The 18,354-nt window shown below is 34.1% G+C and overlaps 1 protein-coding gene across 1 annotated transcript; it reads right to left on the bottom strand.

Moving 5' to 3' along the window:
• Nucleotides 1-318: 318 nt before the first annotated feature.
• LOC143249887 (inactive pancreatic lipase-related protein 1-like) lies at nucleotides 319-16,429 on the bottom strand. The gene is made up of 9 exons (XM_076500479.1): nucleotides 16,142-16,429; nucleotides 15,607-15,753; nucleotides 14,941-15,037; nucleotides 14,520-14,642; nucleotides 12,739-12,822; nucleotides 12,323-12,571; nucleotides 8,882-9,023; nucleotides 1,805-2,020; nucleotides 319-963 (listed from the first exon to the last, which is right to left on the bottom strand). The coding sequence occupies exons 1-9, from the start codon at nucleotides 16,319-16,321 to the stop codon at nucleotides 882-884; spliced, it is 1,320 nt and encodes a 439-aa protein (XP_076356594.1). The 5' UTR covers nucleotides 16,322-16,429; the 3' UTR covers nucleotides 319-881.
• Nucleotides 16,430-18,354: the final 1,925 nt, after the last annotated feature.

Raw genomic sequence — 18,354 nt, 5'->3', positions numbered from 1 at the left:
TGTGTACGTGTTAATAAAGAATAAAGATAGGAGTGTAACACTACTATATGTGTAGGAAAGTGGGTTGTATGAAAATTTAAATTTAATACTACAATGTATGTATATGGAAGGGTATATAAAAATCAAAGTACGAAATTAAAACAGCAATGTGTGCATAGCAAAGGTTATGTAAAAACAACAGCATCAATCCAACACTATTTTAAACGTGTAATGTTTTTAGTATTATAATTACAAATACAAGTTATAAATGTAAGAACATGTTGTTTTTATGTACCAGCAAGAAAAGAACACTCCAGTACCAATTGAACATGTATGTTTATTTTAGATGACATCAAGAAAATGTGCGAGAGAATGTTTACATAACAAAAATAAATCCAGTGTGCAAACTGACTTATTACATAATAAAAGAGTGCTGTTATCACCAAGGTAATTCTATTATTGAAAGCATAGAAAACAGGGGCGAAGATACGATCAGTCTAATGTGAAATGTTTTGTAAATGTTCATTAAGAAAAGTTGCTTACGAAAGTTACATATCACAGAGAGGTGTAAAAATAGTAAAGCAGTTAAATCGTACAAATACAGTAATTCTATACTGCATCAAAATCTTAAAATTGAAAGTATAAGCAATTTTAGGTAAACGATAAGAAATGTAGCTACTTTATTACCAACCTGAGGAGAAAAAATAACGTAATAATACAAATAATTATAGAAAATATTACAAATAATTACAGAAGATAATACAAATAATTCACAGAAGATAATACAAATAATTCACAGAATAGAGGCACTAATTTGTTTTGCAACTACTATCAATAATTTCAGTCTTTGTTTTTAAGGAGCAACAATTTTGTTTGTATATTTCATTTAATTATTTTCCGAATTATACACACTCCTCGCTCTTAAAGAAAGGTTTCACTTCATTTGGATAAAGATCTGGTTCTCCAGGTGAGCAAAATTTTGTCCTAAAAGAAATGTGACAAAATTAAAGAATTAGTATGTTTGTTTGTCAGAGGTTCACACCGACATGTGAGCATTTCATGTGTCATTTCATGACACCAAAATTTATCGACACTTTTAACGAAAAAAAATCTTTTTTTTTGAAAACGTAAACGTAGTGGGTTACTTATCTTACTTTATCTCCAAACACTGATAAACAGACTGAACTGTCAGCAATAAATACTGAAAGACAGAACTGACAACACTAGTCACGGATAGTTAGAATAAAATATAAAAAACTAAACCGTCAACACTATACTACAACAGAAAAGTTGAGCCAATGAAATAAGATTTCAATAAATACAGTAAAATCTGACCATTAGGTACTCGATAATAATTAAACTATCATCGCTAGTTATACAATGATAAATAGCTTAACTGTCAAAGCTAAACTTCAGTCAATGATAAAAGCAAGTTATTACCATTATACGCTTAAAGTTAGTTATTATTACCACTTTACACCTAAAGTTAACTATTACTACCATTATAAGCCCAAGTTATCCATTAAGATTATTTTAAATATTTTTTTCATTTTCCTTGAAGCTAATTAAATACATTTATATGTTTATGTAATATAAATAATAGTTGCTCCCTTTTTAATCCACATAACTAAAATATACTGCATTTTAACTTCATGTTTGCTCTTTACCTAAAGTTAAATACTATCACACCACGTATTTTGTTTTCAAATCTACATAACCAATATTGATTTAAAGACTCAATTAATGTTCGACTTCTCTCTAAACCTAAGAATTCCTTCTTGCGCTTATTTTTCAGGAAATTCGCGTAATTAAATAAAATGTTTACCTGATTCCACTTTCCAAGTTATTTACTTCAAACCTTTCTACAGGAAGTGCTGAGAGTTTGACATTGAAAGGAGCGAAGCTGCCTTGCCTATTGTGGTGGAAATTGCCAAAAGGCGTATTCACAGGTTTCCATTCAGCATCAATACGGTTAATACTTCCAAGGTCAGTTGAACTAAGCAAAAACTCAACCTCTTTCTCAGGCGAGAACAACACAGGTCTAATGAAAGGAGTAATTTTGTAACAATTAATTTTCTTAATACTTGAATATAAAATATAAAAGAGAAACAAGAAAAAACTGCTAGAATTAAATAAAATAAAAAACATTAAGGCATTCAAATTAATTAACCAAAAACAATTTAATTAATAAATCTTTAATTAAATTAATTTATGTTTAACAGCAAATGACTAGTTTTATAAACATTTCTATAGCTGGGTATGGCCATCGGGAAAATATGATAAAAACATCATTTTGAATTAACCAGTAAAATATTTCTTTTTCTCATGTATTAATTCTGCAAAGTCACGACGACATTTATAATTAATTGTACAAAACCTGAGTGATAAAGAGTTATACCTGCTAAACCAGTTCAACATTTATACTTCTTCGTATTTAATATGTAAGAACTTAATGAAAAAAGTCATTTCTGATAAACTAGTTGAACATTTATACTTCCTTTTATTTAATATGTAAAGACTTAATGAGAAAAGGAAATATGCCAAATAAATTCAATACTTATATTTTTGTTCTATATAAATCTGTCAATATACAAGGAGGATAAAGAAATTATACGAAAAAAATGAGTGTAAAAATTATATTTGGTTATTATAATGGAAGAAACTGTCGCATGTGATAAACTTGTCTGAACATATTTTTATGTACTGAATGTGTCAAAACACAAGACTATTGTTTGTTATGAAGCACAAAGTTACACAAAGGGTTGTCTGGGTTCTGCTTACCACTGGTATTGAAACCTGGTTTTTAGAGGTATAAGTATGTAGAAATACCACTGCGCTAATTGGGCTTAGTTATATTAAATATCTCAAGACAAGAGGGTAAAAATCTGATGAATTATGCAACCCTTTGTAATACTGTGTTTTAAATGTGTCAAAACACAATACATCAATTTCATCTGAAAAATCAGCCAACGTTTGTGCTTTTGATTAGCAATTTTTATTAAGTAACAAGTCTTTTCGGATAAATCAGTCCAATATCTATATCTTTGATTATTGACTCTGTAAAGACGCCAGAAAGATATAATATATTATGTTCCAGATCACCATTTATAATTCTGTCAAAGCACAACGAAAAGTCCTATTTAAGAAACCATTTGTAATATTTGTATTTTCGTTTGAGTTTGTCACGATGCGAAAATGAATATATTTAAAAACAGTTTAACATCTGTATTTTAGTGTACTCTTTTAGACACAAAACATATCTGATAAAGCAGTCCAACATTGTACTTCTGTTTACTGACTGCGTGAATACAAAAGAAAAAAAAAAAACTCATATGATATGCCAGCCCTCCATTTATGTTTGTGTGTGCGTGTGATTAATTTTTCAAGGTACAGAAAACCCACAAAATCACGTCATATTTAATCAGGAAGCAGACAATTTGTGCATTTTTGTTTACCTACCTTTACACAGTACAATACCACAAAACCTTGTATAATGTACTACGTAAGCATTTGACTATGTCTGTACTGATTCTGCCTAAATATAAGAAAAAATCATATGCAATAAAGTCGCCCAATACGCGTGTTTCTGTGTACTTACGCTGTCTGGATAAACGAACATATAAATTAGTCTGACATTATTATTTCAGTATAATAAATCTGTTATGAGAGAAGAAAGAAAAACATTTGATTACCAACACAAACATGTTTATTTCTGTGTAATATATTTCATTAACAACACTAACATTTTCATGTCTGTGTACTGGCACTGTGAGGATACAGAAAAAAAAAAAGTCAATTGTAATACATCGCTCGTCTGCTGTATTACTTTGTATTGAACTTTACACGTCAACATTTGTTTTCCTTTTTAATGTATCTTTAAGACACACCCATGTCAAATAAAACACTTTAGATTTTGCATTTCCGTAGAGACACAAGAAAAACAACAACAATAATTACATTTAAGAAAACACGTCTTGTTTGTTTTTATGCTAATTCTGTCAGAAAAGAATGAGAAATACTTTATCTAAAAAAACATTCCAGCATTTAAATTTTATACGTAATTAAGACATAAGAAAAAGTCGCTCCAAGCAACAAATTCCTTCAGTTAAGTAAGTTGCGTAGAGAAAAAGAAGGTACTGGGAACGCATTATATGTATTGATCCAGGAAACAGCTGTCATTTCACCAGAAAGAAACGATATACGTTATAATACTTATGGATTTGTTGAGTCCTTCTTCATCGAAGATAAAATTGAAAAGAAAATAGATGACGAAAGAAATTTGTAACACAACCGGTAAAAAAAATCGTAAAAGTAAAATCGTTATAAAATATAAAAAAACGTAAAACTAAAGAAACTTCAAAAAGCTGGTAAGAAGATTAAATAGAATTAGAAAGACCAATGGCCCTTGAAAGTTTAACACTCCTACGAAAAGACGTTTCTAGTCCTGATTTCTCCAAGCCCGTTCCCCTGGCTGTGGTTTCGCTAGATAGTAGATAGGGACAGTGGGAATCTCGTTAATCCATTCACTAATGGATTTAAATGGCAATTTCATTTAAATACAAAATTATTAGCCTAATATTAATAACCTTTCAAGTTGCTCTGGGGCCTATTAGGCCCCACTTTTCGTAGGAGTGTTAAAAACGCAAGTTTTTACCCATAGTAAAAACATGTTTAAAATAGTGCCATCGTTTAAAGTCGTAACGACGGCACCACAGTAAAAGTGGGATATTGTAACCCAAAGACCACACATTGAGTGTCCCAAAGACCACACATTGTTGTGGGATATTGTAACTTGAGTGTCCCAAAGACCACACATTGTTGCATCAGTCGCAAATAAAAGAAAACGATGAGTTTAAAAAACTGTGACCAATGTGTAACCTAGTCAGGACAACTTCCGATCTTTATGGAAAAAACAACAGCCAAAGAGCAACTGAAGCTTTCATTTGGGAGAATTTGTTAGCACGTTGCTCATTCCAAGTCGACTGTCAACTGGCGCGGAGCCGAGTGTTGAACACAGGACTATGGTCCATGTATGGGACACACACGGCCGTGATGTGACAGCACCAGAGCAGACGAACTTTGCTGCACTGTCAACAAGCTCACTCCCGCGAATACTGACGTGGCCTGGCATCTAGAAAATTTGGATAGAAACGGAAGATAAAATATGGGCCGGTCAGTTTTGAATATCGACGAGAAATAAAGTGAAGCGATTCCAGGGAAGTGGAGAGTTAAAAGAATCGGTATAAATAGTACAATTACATAGCTTATACGTGATCAAAGGCAAGAGAACTGGTATACAACTCGGCAGTGAGTACAGATTCTGTAGATAGATCCTTTGAGCAACCAATAAATCAGAACAGATCATGGCAGAGCACACACAGTCATCTGATTTCGAACCATCCGTATAAACTGAAATAGAAAAAATGTTTCGAAAGATATTTGGCAAATAGAAGGCGATACTTCCAATCTGAAGTATCTGCCTTTCACAGATGACTCAAATAATGATTACAGATGGGGATGGTAATAAACCATCGTGAGATGGGCTGACTAGTGAAGACAGCAACGTCATCTAAGGACACACCAAGTTCAACTGTCTGTGGCTGGACACAAAAGCCAAAAGAAAGAATGGCAAACCATCTATTCTGATGAAGGAAAACACAACCCCAAGTTGGATTCTGTGGTAAGGATCACAGTTTTAAAGAATACTGTAAAGAAAGTTGCAAATGATGGAGGTGAAGGGGAGAAAGCACTGAGGATTAAAATGAATACCTTATTGGTGACAAAGTGCATTCAAACGGTTTTAAAGAAAGAAAAGGTAAAACCATTTTCTTTGGTCCACTTCAACAAATGATTGAGGGCTGTATAAAGCTTCTGCTGAATAAACCTCATGCTCGACGACTGATATAAGACGTGAAAGTCGTCGACATAGAGCCTGTTTGCAACAGCAGAAAGAAGTTGTGCAGTGATAGCATTAATCTTCACACTGAAAAGTGCGACACTCAAAACAGAGCTCTGAGGGACTTTCACGTTTCTGTTAAAAAGAGTGAGAAAGCGTCGAGTCCATTCGGACTTGGAATCACCAGGCCATTAAAAAGTTCTATACAAAAGTGGGTAAATTGCTACACAAACTATATGAATGGAAGTCTCGTAAAATGCCGTACTTTTGTAGTACTCTGAGCTTTCTCACAGTCAAAGAATACAGAAACAAGATGTTGTTGCTTGAGAAATGCTTCTCTGATTGACGTTTCAAGTTGAATCAGGTGGTTCACAATGGAGCACTGTCGTTGGAACACACATTGGATGGATAAGAGAAGGTTGTTTGATTCAATGAACCACATAAGATGAGCATTCACCATTTTCTCTAAGACCTTACGGATACAGCTCCTCAAAGCAATTAAATAATAGTTAGAAGTAATTTTGGTATCCTTTCCAGGATTAGATAATGAGAAAACAATAGCCAAGCACCAAGCACCAGGAAAAAGTTCATCCTAGATCTAGTTAAAAACAATCCGAAGAATAGTAACAGAGGCAGGAGAGAGATGACGCAGCATCTTGTAGTACATATCATCAGTTCCTACGGTAATACTGCCAAACCGATGAAGAGCAAGCTTAAGTTCCACCAGTATAAAGAGGCGTTTATATTCATAGGGACTATTGGTCCAAAAATAAAGATGCAATCACTCTGTCCGAGATTTTATGGCCAAGAAGGTGATGGAAGAAACAGTAGTGCTAGATGCATGAGTAAAGCTTTCGCCAAAAGTATCGGTGAAGCTCTTGACATCGGTAACTTCCTGGCCATTGGAAAGCAAGTTTAAAAGTGGAGTTAAGTATTTTGACTACTAATCTTCCGAATCTTCTCCATATGATATTAGAACTGGAGGTAAAAGAGACGCTAATTCTGAGCTTAATTCAATATTTCTTCTGGCTTTAGTGTCTTACCTGCCGAGCACAGGTATGGGCCTACTGAAAAGCAATGTGGTTTGAAAGTGTGGGATACCTATGAAAGATACCCTAGGCTCGTTTTTAGCCTTCCATGCCATTTAGCAGGCAGAACTCTACCATGGATGAGGAAACAGTAGAAAATGTCTTGAAGGTTTAGGAATAGATTGAGCAGCAGCTTGGACAATACCGTCAGTTACTGCTTCCACACAGTCTTCTATTGATGGCTTACAGATGACAGCAGGATCAAGTTCGAGGAGAGAAGTAAAAGAGGCCCACTTGGCCTGGCCAGCTTTCATCAAGACATACGGGTTAGATAGCATTAACCATGACCAGTCTCTCACAAAATAAAAGTGATCACTACCCCATGGATCATTGTCAACCCCAAAGAAAAGTAAGAGTAAAGTGAAGGGGAGCAGATAGACAGATCAGTAGCAGTAAAGACTGACTAGATGCATGAAAATAACTATAAGAACCAGTATTAAAGAGATAAATATTGTAATCCAAGAGGATATACTCTACAGAACGACCCTCCCATCAACATCAGCACCACCCCTACATGCACTCGTCCATCATATAACCTGTCATAAGAATCAATGAAAGCCTTAATGTCATCCATATTAGAATGGAAAACAAAACAGTTCCACTGTATCAAAGTGGCCATTTTACTTAGGTGGAGAAGAACTGGATGGAGACCCTCTTCTGTTTCAACCACTTCGTTTTTTTTTAGTAGAAGGAAGTCTGTAGATCATTGGGCCCTACTCTGGGTCGAGTGGGCAGGTCTCTGACAGTGGACATAGATTCCAGTGACTGAGAGCGTGGAAGAATAATAGTCCATCATCTCGGGACCAAAGAAGAAGATAGTCCAGAACAGATGTCAAAAGCCAGAGCCAAAGGAAGTGAATCTGGGGACCATCTTGAAGAAGTGATAGGAACAGAGATGGGAATAGATATTTACTCGTAATTTATTTTAACCATGGACGTCAAAAAACTCATTATTTGGTTGAAGAACGACTCTGTAAGAGGCACTGAAAATCTGTCATCTATTATTACATTTATTTTAAAGATTTATCAGATAATGAATGAAGAATGAGAAATCAATTGTAAAACCCCATTGTAATAGCGACTGTGCAACAGAGTCATCCATTCTGTTTTTCTTCAGTTTTATTATTTTCATGGATTGGGGTATCCATGATAAAGATAATAAATTTCAGTGCCCACTGATGACATTGACCATGGAGCTCCAGGAAGGGATGCATTTCAATGCCATACAAAGATACTGCAGCAACGCCAGGGTTTCTTGAGCACTGTACCCAAACACCAGCATCAGATACAATGTTCACAACACCCGTTGAGAACGTCCAACACTCGTACTCAGTTGATCCTAACCCAACAGAACCAGATGTCAACAATAATTCAATACCAGACTAGCATGTTAGACCCCTCAATCGTCAGAATCCTCTCCTCCCCATCATGTGTCGTCACGCCCAGAGAAGGTAAAATGAAAATACAAAATGGGAAGTCCCCCCATCATATACAGGAACCTAATTCCAGAGCGTGTATGCATATATATATATATATATACACACATGAATATGTAATAATTAAACAGTTGTTTCGTTGTATAATATAGAATAATGAATTAGGCACAATGATTTAACATTGTTTTTACACTAAATTTAATCTAGGTTACTGTGTTGTGATTTAAAAGAACTTAAAACTTAATAACTCATTCCGCATTTGCATTTAATTAGAATACAAGGACAAAGAGATTCATATCCATCAAGCGATATGTGTTTTGTGTATAGTGACTGTTTAACATTACTCCGGTAGATCTGAACACGTGAGTTTACTGACTGTATTATGACACAAGTAGAATATTATTATGTTGTAAATGAATGGAAAATTATAATCAATTATCAAATTATTTGATAGATTCCTAGGAATGGAGCTAGATTCTTACACTGACGTAGTTTGAAATGGTTGTGTCTGCTTTTTTGAACCTGTAATTCGAAGAGTCATTAATCCTCGGAATGGACCTGCTTTGTCTTCCTTGTCGTCCGTCTTATGCTCAGCAATCTTGGCTTTCACGTGATAATGATATCCTGAAAAGAAAGATATTGTGTTATATTTGAGATACATTGTAAAACAAAATTTTCTCTGATATTTGTGTCAAATTTATTCCAAATCTAAACTTGCTTTGATGTCTGGGACAAATTTAGTCCATGGAAAGTGTAATGTCGCATAATAATTACTTTGGAATTTTATCTTACATACAGCTCTACAGTGTCTTATCAAATAGACACTTGAAAGTGTTAAACTTCATGGCTAGATTTAATACACCGGTCGTCATATGTTTGTGGTGGACACAGTAGACTGTCTGATGTGGCTTTGCTATAAGAAAACACCCACCTATCGGTGTTTGTGATGCTGTGAACTGACATACAATACTCTACAAACGTGTTAGGGCAAAGTCAAAAAGTAGATTTCAGATTACTTTCAAAAGCAGTAGAAGGTAAATCACAGGTAAAACAACAAAGTTTTATAAATCTTCGTATTTAGTACAATTAAAACTCAGTGGAAGTGCATGAGTTCAGCAAACAGTTAATACTTTATGTGTCTTCTTTTTTCTTTAATCAGTGCAAACAGTCTTTCAGGCATGGTTGCAACATATTTAATCAAAATGGCCTTTGTGATTTGTAACGAGTTTACTGTTATATATTTATTTTAATATCTAAGTTCGTTTCAGATTAGTCCTTCGCTAGTACAGCAGTATATCTACGAATTTACAACGCTAAAATCAGGTGTTCGATCCCCCTCGGTGGGCTCAGCAAATAACCCGATGTGGCTTTGCTATAAGAAAACACACAAACACATCGTCTCAGATTAATATATATTTAGAAATGCGTGTGATGTATATTGTTAAATGTGTATTGCGCAAGTACCACCTGCTATCTAAATTTGTAGACTGTTCTCGAGCCTCAAGAACCAGCAATGTATATATAAGTAACTACCAGTATTATTGGGTTAACTGAACTTTCTAGAAACTCGCCTTAAGGTTTATAAATTGCAACATGCGAAGAGACAATTTAATAATACTGTTGGTTTGTTACAGTTTGTATACTATAAATCTCGAAAATTATAGCTGTGATAAATGCTTATTGATTGGAAAACTATGGATAGTTGATCAGGAACGTTTATAGATTTTGAACATTATAAACCACCCATCTTCAAATAATTAATTTACGACGTTAGTATTTCTTCGAAGACATTGGATATCTTCCTCGGTAAAAAGTGAGTTTATAAACTGCATGCGGCCAGCTCAGAATAAAGCTATCTATCTTTCCCTTTAAGAGAAGTGTACACGTGTATCAACATAGTATTAATTCATTCTCTGTGCACCGTCAATAAAAAAATTCAGTTCCATACTAGGTAGAAAACTCTGTACTTTACGTAAGTTTGTAAAACTTTTGTATATAAACCATTATTCGTAATAACCATTATTATAAATTGTATTGTTGTTTGTATATTAAAATAGATTTGTGTTAAGAAAAATAATTGTGTCTATCAATCTTGTTGGCAAATATCATAAATTTGAAACATAATGACATTTAATGAACTTTTAAATTAAAATTAAAATAACCGGCGATTTGAAATCATAATACCTAATGTACATAACGTAATAAATAGAAGACTCATCCGAGTTACATTATAATACGTAATAAGTTTTACTCCAAGTGTCTTTAATATACTCCCATAAAGTTTTTTGGAAGTCACTTTTGATTTGTCAAGTTTCGACCTATCAAATACCAGATTTACACAATTTGGTTGAGATCGGAGATCAGTGGAGGCAATTGCACGATTTGAATGACTCCAGTAGATTCCATCTTAGATAATTTCTGCATAGGTTAGATAAGTGCTTAGGGTCATTGTCTTCTTGCTAGTAGAATCCTTTACCAATAATACGTAAACTACTTAGTATACCACAACAAATCTGTATCTGATGGTACTTGCTCTGGTCCATTGTTTCATCTATTTTGCAAATATCTCTCGTCGTTTTAGCAGTAAAACACCCCAAAACCGTCACACTGCCTTTCTCATATTTCATGGTAGATGTCATGCATTCAGGTAAATATCATCTACCTTTGTTTTTGTGGGTTCTACAGCCTACGCTTTGAATCAAATATTTCAAATTTAGAGTAATCCGCCCATAACACTATTTTCCAATTACTAACAGCTTGGTTTATATATTTTTTAATAAATGTCATTCTCTTTACAATAGTTCAGTGCAAAAGTAATGTTTTTAAACTGCTACATGACCAAATATTCCATTCATCCCGAGTATTCTTGATACTGCAGATCTGAAAACGTTTCTGTCATTTGGTACATGGTTGTTTATCTCATGCTTGAGATCAGTGACATTTTCCTTCTGTTCCAAAGGCTGCATAAATGACGATACTTAACATCAGTATCACTGAGTTTAGGTATTCTGCCGCTTCCTTTTTTTATTTTCAAATCTATCTGTCCTGTTTCACGACCTAGGGTGTACTTGACAGTGTTTGGGAGGCATTTCAAGTTTTCAGCAATTTATCGAAGCGTCCAACTTGCATCACGTAAGCCCGCCGCTAGTACAGCGGTACGTCTCCGGATTTCCAACGCTAAAATCAGGGGTTCGATTCCCCTCGGTGGGCTGAGCAGATAGCCCTTTGTGGCTTTGCTTTACGAAAAACACACACAAACACACGCATCACGTAAATCTTCTACGCGAACTATCTTCTTTACTAACCATTCTCTACGCTTTATGAGGCGTGGCATAACAACTAAACTTAATATACAGTGTTCAACACTGTTTGTATCAACGTTTATTTGTGGAGTGCTATTAAATTAATTTTTCCAAATATATACCGATACCATATGATAGTTCTTTGCTAGCTTCTTTCTATGTAGTTAAAGCACTACATGGGGTACCATGACAGTGATTTCATACCCTAAATTTGATCAGTATGTTCATTCGAGCAGAATCCTTACGACATGTCCTTGGTACAAGTATATAATAATTCTAAAGAATGATAAGTATTTTCACTCTGGCACATTCAGTTGTCATCAGTAATCAGTGAAGCATTACCATAGTGCTGAAAGTTACATTCTGTAACGACATGAAATATTCTCTGGTCCTAACACTTTTACATAGTACTGTATAGATGTACGATTTACTTTATGTTAGATTTTTTTATCTCGGATATACTGGTGTAAAGTTCCGTTTGTTTAAAAAATTAATTTATGACATGTTGGTGTAAAACCGCACTTATATTTTTGGTTTAGTTTTGCGTACTACACACCTATGTGAAGTTATAATTGTTGACAGGTTGGTGTAAAGGTTTTGATTATGTCTTTTTTAACTTACGACACGCTGGTGTACTCTTGTCAGTCGACAAATACATCTTGACAGGTTCTGCTTTCTTGTACTGCTGCCAATCGTTAGCTCTGAACCCTAACGATGCACAGAGAGAGCGATCACCACAGCCATCTGTACACTTGGCGGACGTGAAGTTCGTGAAACTGTCACAAACGTAGCCGTAGAACGGACAATCGGTATTAATGGATTCCGTGAAAAGCTTCCAAGAAGGAACGGTTTCGCAATTGCCTAAATGACCTGTATTAGACACGGAACGAATAAGAGAAAAAAAAAATCCTGGGTATTATTCTGTTTTCTATCAAAGACAACAAACATTATAAGAAATATAACAAACTAATCTTTGAAGTAACCGTGTTTGTACAAACATAGTAACTGTTATTTTACAAGTAATACGTAATACTTACCAATGGTGTTGCTACAACCACTTGGCTTCTTGCCCCCGTTTGGATAGAAGTCCAGATGACCACTTGGTTCCACCTGATCGATTTCTAAAAATAAAAATAAAAAAATAACAGATAAAATAAGTACAATTCGAGCTTAAAATATTCCGAAAGTTCTTTTTTTTAAAACATACAATCTTTATAAACACTTCCTCTACAGCCATGCCTATACTTAATTGAGTTGAAAGGTTGAAAATAGTGAAATTGATTATTTGAATATGTGTGAAAATCTCACAAATGTAGCAATATTAACATACCAGTAAATGAGAAAATGTTACTTTTTATCATGAATTATTATTTTGAGGTAGAGAGTCGCCATAAGTAAGAAAAGATAAAAAAGTGCAATTTAGACATGTGTAATAAATTTGGTAAAAACGCCCATAAAAACGAAGGGAGTCAATCAATCATGTATATATGTTTTGTGTGCTTGTTTATGGATTTCGCGCAAAGCTACACGAGGGTTATCTGGACTAGCTGTCCCTAATTTAGTAGTGTAAGACCAGAGGGAAGGCAGCTAGTCATCATTATTGTTAGTTCAGTATTCGCCTGGCATGGCCAGATGGTTAAGGAGGCACTCGACTTGCAATCTGAGGAGCGCTGGTTCGAATCCCCGTCACACCAAACATGCTCGCCCTTGCAGCCGTGGGGGTGTTATAAAGTTATGGTCAATCCCACTATGCGATGGTAAAGGAGTAGCCGAAGAGTTGGCGATGGGTGGTGATGACTAGCTGCCTTCCATCTAGTCTTACACAGCTAAATTCTTTTTAAATTTCGCGCATAGCTACGAGAGGGCTATCTGCGCTAGCCGTCCCTAATTTAGTAGTGTAAGACAAGAGAGAAGGCAGCTAGTCATGACTACCCACTGCCAACTCTTGGGCTACCTTTTTACCAAAGAATAGTGGGATTGATGGTCACATTATAACGCCCCCACGGCTGAAAGGGCGAGCATGTTTGGTGGGACGGGATTCAAACCCGCGACCCTCAGATTAAGAATTGTACGCCGTAACCACCTGGCCAATTTTTTTGTGTATAGGAAGCTTCATGACAGTCTGATTTTTGTAATATTTCCTTAAGAAAAAAATCTGAAATATAATATGAAATTGGTATTACTTTCCATATTATTGTTCTTTTTCATTTTATTTCTTCCTTGTTAGAAAACATTTAAAATTTGAAGTTTTATTACCCTTTTCTACGGTTAAGTTTTAATTTTTCCACATTTTAAAAATACTTGACAAATAACTTTAAACTTGTAATGCTATTAAACATCCTTGTTTTGAAATTTCCATCTGTTAGAAAACTTGAATCTTTTAATTTTATTGTAATTTTTATTTCTTTTAGAAAACGTCTGAAGATTAACTTGAAACTTGTAAAGTTATTACAAGTTTTTGTCCCGTAGAAACGTGTGTGTGTGCGTTGTTTTTACAGCAAAGCCACATAGGGCTATCTACTGAGCCCACCGACGGGGAATCGAACTCCTGATTTTAGCGTTGTAAATCCGTAGACTTACCGCTTTATTAGCGGGGGACTCCCTAGAAGCACAGAAGTATGTCTGTGGAATTATACTCCTAAAAACCAGGTTTCGATACCTGTGATGGGTAGTGCACAGAAGCGGTTTGCGTATCTTTGTCCTTAATATGCAACATTACAATTTTTATTTTATTTTAAACTTATAGACAACGCTTGAGAAATAACTTGAAACTTGTAGTATAAAAAATATTATTTACATTCCTTTTAAGATTTCTCACCTCTGCCGTTCACAAAGAATTTTTTGTCTTTAGTGTGTATAACATCAACAAACTCGGCGTCGGAAGGATCAAGGTGAACTTTTGGATCGGTTTTTTGAAAGTATGGTCCAGCGGGATCGAGTCCTAGGAAAAATGTGAGATACATTTGAAAGGTGCATGATCTTTCTTCCACAACTATTATAACCATAAATATTTTAAGAGTGAAAGACTTGACAAATTTTAAATTTTAGCCCTTTCTTTATTTTGCGATAAAACCCATTAAACGTTTCTTTAAAAAATTATTCAGTTATTACTTTACTAAAGTTTGGCAAGAATATTAGGTTTTTATATTTTTAAGAAAATAAGGAATAGCAACTTGTAGTTCTCACAATAATTAAGAGGTCGTAGTTTCTGTGTGAACACTTTTAGGTCTTTGACTCACCCGTTATTCTACCCAAACCTGGAACTCTTTCTCCTGTATAACCAGCAATATGGGCTCCTACGCCGTGGCCTATAATGTGAATATTTGTAGGAGCCACCTAAAGTTTAAAACAAAATATCAAATAACTGTTTTTAAGATATCTTCTTTAGTCTTAGTTCACCTCTTATGTGAATATATTTTCGTTTTGCAATGAAAATACTCGTTTTCGACGTTTAGAGGAAAATAATATTTTGTTTATTTCACTACTTTAAACTTAATATACTGGAAATTGATTACTCTAATAAAAGGGTACAGCAGTTATTCCCAATTTGGGATTACTTATTTGTTTTCGTCTTGTTTTACACTGACTTTCCAATACTGACGTTTGGATACCAGAAACATCTAAATGAGAATGTCTTAGTAACCTAATTTGGAAATCGTCTTGATATATGCAAACTTTTGATGTTCCAAAAGCTATAATTAATCAAAAAGTAATTTGATAAACAATTTACACGTACGTTAATTTAATCCTAAGTCATAGGTATCCTAATTTATATATAACTGTAATGTACTTTGACAATAAACAACATATTAGATAAATAAGTTTATTATTCCGAGAAAAACTTTCATATTTTGCAAAAAAATTACTTTTGTCTAATCCCAGACATTAGTAGAACACATACTTACTTCCAAATTCTTCAAAAATTCTGCTATAATAGCGCCAACCATGCGAGCATTCGCCACTGTCTGAGTGTAAGAGGAAGTGGAACCTCTTGACCAGTCCACAGATATAATGTTGTAATCGTCATGAGTAAGCAATTCTTGTATCATTTGCTGTAAGTTTTAAAAACATATTTCAAAACTTAGAAAAAAAATAGAGATTTTTGTTATATTCTAATTTTTATTATAATTTTCAGAATTTATACAAAGTTTACTAAGAATGTTTTTCAAAAGTCAAAAACAAAACCTGTTACTCAGAAAACAGATGAGATTTTATTCAAATAAACACTTCGAATTAATGTTGCTCAAGTTTGAATAAGCCTTATTGGCTTTTATACACGGAAATTGAATTCCAAAGTTCATTTCTCGACTTTATCAACACGGAAAATATTAAAATAGACTCACAGATTCTAACGTTTACAATGTTTAAGATTATATCTGTCTTACTTCTGGTTCATAATCGGAATTTTATCATAATCTCAACTAAAGAAGCTTTACAAACCGACAACCATGGGTGATTAACATCTTCCAGATAGTCATGCACCAGAACTTTTATTGGCTTATCAGGATCCAAATCTGACTTGGAAGTGTCGTCCGTGTTTATTATCTGAAAGTGGTTAGGATTTTCTCTAGACGTTAAAAGAAAATGGACATTGAGGGCATCAGGAGGGTAAGGAAACATGTTGATTGGACGATAAACAGAAAGGAAGGGCTCTCCGATCGAGAAACATCCATACTTTTCATAACAACGTTTCAAAACATCATCTGAAAAAAAAGAGAGTAAAATGACAGTGAATATGAACCTGTAACCTTTCTGTGACAGTGAATATGAACCTGTAAGTTTTCTGTGACAGTGGATATGAACCTGTAAGTTTTCTGTGACAGTGAATATGAACCTGTAAGTTTTCTGTGACAGTGAATATGAACCTGTAAGCTTTCTCTAACAGTGATATGAACTTATAAACTTTCTGTAACAGAGCTTCAATGAATCGTTTTAAACTATCAAAAGGTTGGTAAAATTCAGGATTTAAAATATCTACAAGGTAACTTCAGTACGTCAACTGTAATGAAAAACTACATATGGTTTGAGAGCTTTAATAGGTCATATGCAATTATTACACATGTTCTGAGGAAAAAAAGGAGGATTAATTGTTACTTATTTTTCAAGTTAACAGTTAATACGAAGTTACAACTTTTATATCAAGTTTGTACTAGTTAAATAATTAAAAGAATTGAAACATGAATCTGGCTTGTTCAATCGACAAGCTAACAATTCAAAAAATGTTACTTAATTTTGAACGTAATGTAAGTACCACTAGTGGCATTTTGAAACGTAACAATGTAAAATGCCAAATTTATTAAACTTGAGTTATTTTGCTAATGACCGTCTGATTTTTGATCAGGATAGATTAATTTTTTCAATATTTTATAAGATTTCGGCTGTAAAACTGTATATTGACATTCTATCTTCAGAGACATGCAAGATAAAATTAAAAAATTAAGACTAAATCAACATAAGTCACACAATAGAAGTCCAAGTGGTCATAACACCAAAATCATTTCAGTCAGTGTTGTATGTACAAACTTGTTTTATGGAGGTGTTATTATTTAATTTATTTTGTGAGTTAATATTTCATAATTGTTGAATTTTATGACAGCAATGTTGGAGATGAATCTACCAATTTCGTTTCGTAACTCTGTACGAGTCCTTATACTGCGTTTACAAATACAGTTTGTCTAAGCTATTTTAATGACGTCGCGTTACTTGAATCTTCGATATTTGTTTTGTGGTCGTAGCTCAATATTATTAAACTATCACTTGTGTAGTTTAGAGAAATTTCGAGGCGTCAGCGAACAACATATGAATATAGGCGGCTAAACGAGCGCAAGCAAAGTAAAGTAGAGAAAAAGTGCAGTTAAGTCAGAAAATTAGTTAGTCGTGAAGCTAGATGGCGCATGGGTGATTAGTCATCATGTGAGATATTTTATAGCGCGTGTTACACTTTGCTAAAAAATAAGGAAAATAATTTGTCTTGTCAGCTGGTGTCGTAAAGTAATTGAATCTGTCTGTATGGGCTTTGACGAAAAGGAGACAATTATTTGAAGTTCAGGATACAACTGTGGTAACCCAGGAGATAACATAAGTAAATTTTTTACTGATACTATTGTGATAAGAGTGTAGAAAAGCAGTTCGTTTGCCACTTGGATTTTAAAGTAATTAAATTAACCTTAGTTGACTTTTGACAAAAAATAGAATTATTTATTATTATATAAAACTGTGATATCCTATATTGCAAAGAAGTTTTGCACACATGTTAACTTGTTTTGAATATATTCTCTTAAACAAGAGGACTGATTATGTGCTGGCTGTTTATTGTTCGAATTTGTCGCCAACAGATCACAGACACAATATCTTGAATAATCCAAGCCTGCACACATATGACATATGACAAGCCGATCAGGATTACACAGCGGTAAAAGCGGCATATAAAAAAAGAAAAAAATAGCTACAGCAGAAATAAATAGGTCTGTATATGCACAATTTAGTGGTAGCGAAAACAGTTAAGAGATTACGATTACGCGATATAAGAATGTCAGATTTTAATAAATGGATAGAAAGAGTTGAGCATCTTGGATTAAAACATAGTGAGCTACGAAAGTTTGCTAAAAATAACAACTAGAGAAAGAATAGTTTAGATAGATAAGATAGGAAGA

The sequence above is a fragment of the Tachypleus tridentatus genome, chromosome 4, assembly GCF_004210375.1.
Source record: "Tachypleus tridentatus isolate NWPU-2018 chromosome 4, ASM421037v1, whole genome shotgun sequence".
Classification (NCBI taxonomy): domain Eukaryota; kingdom Metazoa; phylum Arthropoda; class Merostomata; order Xiphosura; family Limulidae; genus Tachypleus; species Tachypleus tridentatus.
Note: the sequence above shows the minus strand (reverse complement) of the source record. Positions and strands in the feature narration are given on the sequence as shown.

Excerpts from the sequence above, each read along its gene's own strand:
- LOC143249887 (XM_076500479.1), bottom strand. The coding sequence starts at position 16,321 with ATGTTTCCTTACCCTCCTGATGCCCTCAATGTCCATTTTCTTTTAACG. Across the intron at positions 15,038-15,606 it reads AATTTTTGAAGAATTTGGAA|GTGGCTCCTACAAATATTCA; the intron begins GTAAGTATGTGT and ends TTTAAACTTTAG. Across the intron at positions 2,021-8,881 it reads CCATTTCAAACTACGTCAGT|ACCTGTGTTGTTCTCGCCTG; the intron begins GTAAGAATCTAG and ends TCCTTTCATTAG.